This window comes from Euphorbia lathyris, chromosome 1 (assembly GCF_963576675.1).
Source record: "Euphorbia lathyris chromosome 1, ddEupLath1.1, whole genome shotgun sequence".
NCBI classification, from domain to species: domain Eukaryota; kingdom Viridiplantae; phylum Streptophyta; class Magnoliopsida; order Malpighiales; family Euphorbiaceae; genus Euphorbia; species Euphorbia lathyris.
The window spans coordinates 42,404,853-42,412,681 of NC_088910.1; the positions used below are offsets into that span (position 1 = coordinate 42,404,853).

The window sequence follows — 7,829 nt, forward strand, 5'->3', positions numbered from 1 at the left end:
TTAAATGAAAATGAACAAAACGACGCCGTTTTGTTCATTCTCAATTTTTTTTTTAAAAAATAAGGGATGGAACACAGGAAGAAGAACTCTTCTTCTTCTTCCTCAGCCGCCATGGCTGGAGGGGCTCCAGCCATGGCGGCTCCTGACGAAATCAGGGTTAAAACCCCATCTCACGGGGTTTTCGTCCGACCCTCCTCGCCCCCTCTGGCTCCGCCCCTGAACTTGAATAAAATGTTTGGATAACTCTCACAATTTATGTAAAATGTAGCCGATTTATCACTTGATTGTAAAAATGTACATTACATGCAGAAGCCGTGTTGTACGTATCTCGGAAAATTAGAACGGCCAAGGTTGAAGTATGTAGTTCTAATATCAACAAGGACAATTTTTACAGTTGAGCAATTTCATTTTCAATATGTTTTAATCTATTATGTGAATTATTGAATCACATTCTAAGACGCATGTAACATATTTTTTTTGCAATCAGAATTGATTACGATTTAAACAAATTGAGAGGGCTATCGTTGATTTTAAATAAATTGATGGAGGATGAATAAAAATAACCATTACAATAATTAATGAATTGAGTGTTGGTGTAGTTCTACTACCATGTAATGTAACTATCCTAAGATCAGCAATCATTAGCAAGTACTAGTAGTAGTATAAGATTGTTCTGTCGGAGTCGGACCTCCTTATTTGACTAAAAGCTTTAAAGAAATATTTAAAATTAAAATTAAAAATGTTGATTTCAGAATTCATTACATTAAATTTCAGCAAACTCATAAAAGTTATATTTCAATATGAACTCCGTTTAATTAACATTCTTTTTCTTTTTTAACAAATTCTATTAATTGATTTAATCAGATACTCTATTATTTGCATACTATTTGCAGTTGAATTGCAGTGAAACGAGTTCTGCGCTTTCGAGTTCAAAGCAGTTGGCTCCTCAGCACGAACAAGTCAAGATGTTATGTGACGTCGATCACATCAGGTGGGCCATTCTCCCAGAGCACAGCTTGAAGCAAGGGTCAGAACTTTAGCCGTGGGAAAATTGTTTTTCATTGCTAATAGATATTAGTACAATTTCTTATTAATATGTTTCTCGTTTTAAGCAAACAATTTTAATTTGTTGCTTAGATTTGAAATCCAAAAAGTATAGTAGAAAGGAGAATCAAATGGACACTTAATATTTTTTTGTGTCTGTTTAGTTCTCTTTTTTCTAACGCTTTTTAATTTTTTTTTTCACTTCAAAGTAATAGAATAGAAGCGTTGGGTTCAGAATTGAGAAATAACTGTATAGCTATTTCAGAATGAAAATCAGTTAATTTCTACTAGTTAACCGTAATTAGTAACAATAATAAACAGTTTACGTTCTGTTTTTCCGACTTCCGTTGTATTTTATACTCATAATGGGAATGAGCTTAGTTTGACTTGGTGAGGCATTTGTTACAGCAATGAGTAGTAATAAGGGGGACAAAACATAGTGATGAGAGAATTAAGCTTTTTGTAAATTTCGATGGATAATCCCATTCAACCATATATTATATGGTGTCGGTTAAATTAAAATTTTGACAAACTTTGATGTTAACTAATTTTGACAAACTAATTAATTACCATCACTTTTTAAATAACCCTCATCATAAGCACAATGGTCAAAGGTGCAAAGTGCAAAGTGCAAACTATAGAATTTTAGTAGATCAAGTACTTGATATCTTTTTCTTTTCAATTGAGTACTGGTAACTTTTCCTTTATCCTGTTAAAAGTTTATAAATTAAAAAGATACTAAACAAACTAAAAGCTACTTCCAGTGAATTCATCGTTACTGTTTTATATTATATATAGATGTGTAGAGAATTAGAGAGATTTTAGGAATTAATTTAAATTCTGTAGAACTCTTAGATATAGTACGGATAAAATAATCTTTTTATAGATAAATATATATAATAAAATTAAAATTAATATATTAAATTTTTTATCACTAAAAAAGGAGGAAGTGACACCTCAGTTCAATCGTTACTGTTTTATATTATATATAGATTTGTAGAGAATTAGAGAGATTTTAGGGATTAATTTAAATTCTGTAGAACTCTTAGATATAGTACGGATAAAATAATCTTTTTATAGATAAATATATATAATAAAATTAAAATTAATATATTAAATTTTTTATCACTAAAAAAGGAGGAAGTGACACCTCAGTTCAATCGTTACTGTTTTATATTATATATAGATTTGTAGAGAATTAGAGAGATTTTAGGGATTAATTTAAATTCTGTAGAACTCTTAGATATAGTACGGATACAATAATCTTTTTATAGATAAATATATATAATAAAATTAAAATTAATATATTAAATTTTTTATCACTAAAAAAGGAGGAAGTGACACCTCAGTTCCATCGTTACTGTTTTATATTATATATAGATAACCTCCCAAAATTCACAAAACCTTTTCAATTTATTATAAATATATATATAATATCTAATATTACAATTAAATTTAAGAGTCAAGTTAGTATGTTCAAAATTTCGATATGAGTAAAAATGATATTTCTTGAAAGTATTTTGGGTGAAATCTTACAATTTTTATATGCTTCGAAATAAATTTACACCTCCCAAAAAAAAGGATATAGTAAATTTTAACCTATCCCCACAAAAACATTTTTGGTAATTTTCCCCTAAAGTACTGTACTCTTAATTTTCCACAAATACAATAAGCCTGTCATTTTCAATATATACAGCTTCTTTCACTTTTTTTTTTTTTTTTTTGAAACTAGCTTCTTTCACTTTTGGGAAGCAGTAATTGTTGAATCTACATTTAATGAAGAATGAAGTTATTATTTATTATGACTTATGACATTGCTTGTCCCCACTTCTTAAAAGTTTTTATTTTTTCTTTATATATAACTCTCCTCTTAAAAGTTAAAAGGCCCAAAACTAATTAATAATGAAGAATTACGTTAAATACAATATTGACAATAAATTAATAAACCCTAACCATGAAGCATCTTTGAGTATTCTTGAAAATAATAACTAATTTCACATTTACCATATAATATATGTGAAAATGCATCGTGATATGCATGCATTAAAATCAACAACATTTTGAGTGTATGTTTGTATTTTTATATAATATAGATAGAGATTGACATAACGTACAGCAATTTCACAAATGATCAGTAAATATTAGTTGGTCCCGACCACGTTACTCCAACTTTAGTGGAGGCACTCACCTTTTAAAAAAAAAAAAAAAAAAAAAACTAAAATATAAAATTTCGTCGTCTTAGCTACGAATTTGGTCCTGAATAAATAGTTTTTTTTTTCCTTCCAGTTTTTTAGGGGCATTAAATTGACCCACCATCACTAGTTATATATAGCTATAACATTGTGATGATACTGATATATAAAATCCTAATATATGGTATAGTTAAGGGCATGTTTTATTGGTTCGGTGTATGGAAGACGTGATACATCAAACAGTGTAAACTCTCTTCTCTTTTTATATATAAAAATATTGATACGAATTTTCCTAATTACTAATAATTATTCAAGTTTTGTTAAATATAAAAATTATCTGAAAAAAAGCAATTCTATGAAAAATGTTAGACACTAATTAAACGGTCAAACCAATTAGGGATTAGTTGAAAATTAATGATATTAATCGGATTTGTATTTATATTTTTTCTTATTTGTTAGTAAATAAAATTACTATATAAATACAAATTAAAATATATATTATACTATCTAAAAAATAATAATATAAAATGATTTAATATAGAAATATATATATATATATATATATATATTTATAATATATATAATTATAATATTTCAACAAAAATATCCATTAAACAACTCAAATAACCAAAAATAATATTCATAATGATATATGATTTTTGTTCCAATCATTGATTGGGCATCCAACAAATGCCAAGGGACCAAAAAACACCGAGATGGATTAATAGTGAAAAATCCAGACATATTCATAAGCGCGGAACTTAAGCGGTCTTGATAGTCCTTTTCTTGCACACTGGAAAATAGGCAGTTGGGTTGCCAAGTTCACAAATCGCTTTCAAAATCTACATTGAGATCATTTTGTTTCGAATTTCGCAAATGACTTCTTATGTTAGAGATTAAAATAAAGGGTTAATTTCAAATATAACTCCTGTGGTTTCAATTTTTAGCAAAGAAATACTTGTGGTTTGATTTCGAGCAAATAAATACTTGTGGTATGCTCCGTTTTTAAAAAACGCGGAAATGGATGAGGACGTCGTCTATATGCTGATGTGATCGAGGGTAATTTAGTCAATAAGAGTTAATTTCAAATAAATTATTGTGGTTTGCATGTTTTTGCAAATAGGTACTTGTGGTTTTAATATTTTTACAAATAGATACTCGTGGTTTGAATGTTTTTGCAAATAGGTATCCGTGGTATAACAAATCATAAACAAACGCTTAATTTAGTCAAATATTGTTGAAAAACTGAAGCTTAATAACTTTTGCAATTCCATACTAATGACTTGTCACAAAATAGCTAACATAGGATTTGCCATTTCCATATCATAACACAAATACAAAAATATGTAATCAACAAGTGATCACACATTGTTCAAAAAAACCTTAACTATGCGGCAACTGACTTCATTGTTTATGCCACATAATAGATTACAAGTTCAATTATCAAGACAAAATAATTATTTTGAAGTTGTGGGTTTTTGTGTTTGCAAAAACATCAAAACCACGGGTCTCTATTTGCAAAAATATCCAAACCACAAGTACCTATTTGCAAAAACACGCAAACCACAACAATTTATTTGAAATTAACTCTTATTGACTAAATTACCCTCGACCACATCAGCATATAGACAGCGTCATCATCCATTTCCGCGTTTTTGAAAAACGAAGCATACCACATGTATTTATTTGCTCGAAATCAAATCACACATATTTATTTGTCAAAAATCAAAACTAACCGTAAAATAAAAGCTATTGATGAAGTTTAACTATCATCTTAATCGTTTGGTTGAAATGATTCTTTAACATTGTATTAGAGTCTCTTAGATCAACGGATAAGGATCTGAATATTGAGAACCTCAAATTTCAATACATGATAGGATGAAACCTTATTATACAAGCCTCAAACTTAGAGAGCATTCATGTTTAGAATGTGTCAGAGATTATAATAAAACTATTATTAAGTTTTAACTATCAATTTAACCATTGGTTTAAATGGTATGTTGAAAATCCTATATTAAATTTTTTGAAATAAACACAATCTGCACAACCCTGTAAATGAATTTGAAAGCGAAGTTCATAAATCTCATCCAAAGTTAAGTTCATTGATTCAGAAAAGAACCATCATCCAATTAAATGATGGACAGAAAATATATGCAGATCCCAAAATTAATAATAGAGATGATTGAACAATATCCTTATATTGTGACTCTAGTTGACTCTCTTTCTTCAATAATGGAAAGGACAGCCAGCCAGCCAATTTTAGCCTTTTGGAGGGACTTGCATATATGCATGGAGGGACCTGTAATTGCAGCTGTATCATATCATATGCTATAAAATCAACATTTTAGATATCTCTATACTATCATCTTTTTTTATTTATTTAATTCTCCCACCGTCTTCCATATTTCATTATCAATTCATACCCCACTTCTATTTAATGTTTTCTATTTACACCACTCATAACATCTTTTTCTTTTCATTTTCTGATATGACTGCAAACTTGTATTCATTTCATCACTACATACGTGTATGTTTTTCAATTTCATTATCAATTCTGCAATTAAGACTTGTTTGTTAGCTGATTTTCCTTCCGAAATAACGTGAAAAACGAATGGATACAAATGAGTTGTTCACTCTTCAAATTTCTAATAAGTTCAATTATTCTGAAGAAAACATAATCAATTCAATACAGCAGAAAGAAACAAAGAAAAATAACAGCTTAGTCCAATATTTTTGATGATCAACTAAGAAAAAAACACTTTGTACTATCAACATCTCATGTATTAAGTAACTGAAAAGGAATGAATTTACACTTCATATCTGGTGAAAGACGTCAAAATTGGCTCCTGTTAGATCTTCTGAAAGCGACGTCGTTAATGGATAGCTACTGTAGTCTTCTACTGTATTAATATTCTGATCTTCCCATGGAGTACTCATCGTCTTCAATTCTTCCGTCTTGATTCCGTTCACCGGAAATTGAAAGATAGACTCTGCATCCCAAGAGAAATTAGCTGCCGCCGCATTATTATTGTTGTTGATTTGATATCCTGTGTAATTGCTCATGTTTGAGCTATTACTAGAACTCATTCTGGAAGCTGAATTATTATCTGAAAAATCAGTTCCATGATCGAAACTTCTTAAACTTGGCATTGAAGTGAATGCTAAAAACTGATGATGATCGGAGCTTTGGTTTTCACCAAAAGCTGCAATTGAATTGTACGCACTGGATTGAAATTCGAAGTAGGACAAAGGATCATAGTTTTGTTTCGAAGTGTCCGTCAGTAATCCGTCGGTATAGTAGTCATTGTTAATCAGAAATGTTGGATCTTGTACTATATTTGTCAAGTTTGGTTTCTGATTCTTCCCCTCTTGCACTTGTGCTTCACTCATTGGCTTGTGAGTAGTTGGGTCTATCCCTTGTTTCATAAGCTTCTTCTTCAAACATGAATTCCAAAAGTTCTTTATTTCATTATCTGTTCTTCCTGGTAATTGTGCTGCAATTTGAGCCCACCTGCAATTCACAAATTCAGATAATTCATACAATAATTGCTTAATTAATTAATCCCATTAATTGTGTTTTTTAGACATCTACCTGTTTCCCAGAACCTCATGAAGACTGAGAATAAGATCTTCCTCTTGCTGAGAAAACATTCCTCTCTTAAGATCAGGTCTCAAGTAATTAATCCAACGAAGTCTGCAGCTTTTTCCACACCTTTGAAGACCTACAGGAACACAAGAATTTCCCCCAAATTAAGAAGCATTACGCAAATCAAATAATTTCCGGGAAGACTGATGAAAGAATGATAAGATTACCGGCTAGTTTAGGGACAGAACTCCAGCAACCGACACCGAAAGTAGTAATATAATTGAAGAGTTTCTCATCTTCCTCAGGAGACCATAAACCTTTTCTTAACTTTTGCTTTAAGCAGCAAGAATGTCTTCCCATATCTATTTGGCTTAAAGAGGATGATATTATCAAGTGAAAACTTAGCTAGTAAGAAGGGAGGATAGAGAATGATATGAACATATATATATAGAGGGAACGACAGTATATTATGTAAAATAATATTAAATTAGTGAGTAATTAAGAGGGGAAAAATTATGATGATTCAAAGTGAAGAGGACTAAATCATACTTAGGATTGAAGTTATGGAGAGAGAGAGGAAGGTAAAGCAATCAAGTGGTTTTTACGCAAATCGGGAAGTGCTTTTGCATAGGAGTGGATTGGGTTTTAAGATATCGTTATCTGTAGAATTTGTAGAATGAGAACAAAGTATGTGAACGTGTATTCATTCATGGGTTAGAATAGAATACTTGTGTTGTGTTGTGCCTGCCTGCCTGCCTTGTAAGTCAAACCACATGCGTGCGGATTGATATTAACCTCTAATTATTAATTAACATGAGCTTCTACTTCTATTCTAATGGAAGGATGTCCCTCCTACTATGCTCTTTCCTTGTATTGTCTATAAGACAAGCTTTTCTATATTTTGTAACCTTAATTGGTTACTAAAAGGATGTATACTAATTCAATAGTAAAAAAACTATTCTTGTGACACTTTTAGATCCGGTTTAGATGGTGTCTAACTGGATCAA

General features: G+C 30.2%; 1 protein-coding gene across 1 annotated transcript; it reads right to left on the reverse strand.

The window, feature by feature from the left end:
* Positions 1–5,870: 5,870 nt before the first annotated feature.
* On the reverse strand, positions 5,871–7,556 carry LOC136233793 (transcription factor MYB61-like). Its single transcript, XM_066023504.1, has 3 exons — positions 7,050–7,556; positions 6,829–6,958; positions 5,871–6,747 (listed from the first exon to the last, which is right to left on the reverse strand). The coding sequence occupies exons 1-3, from the start codon at positions 7,180–7,182 to the stop codon at positions 6,051–6,053; spliced, it is 960 nt and encodes a 319-aa protein (XP_065879576.1). The 5' UTR covers positions 7,183–7,556; the 3' UTR covers positions 5,871–6,050.
* Positions 7,557–7,829: the final 273 nt, after the last annotated feature.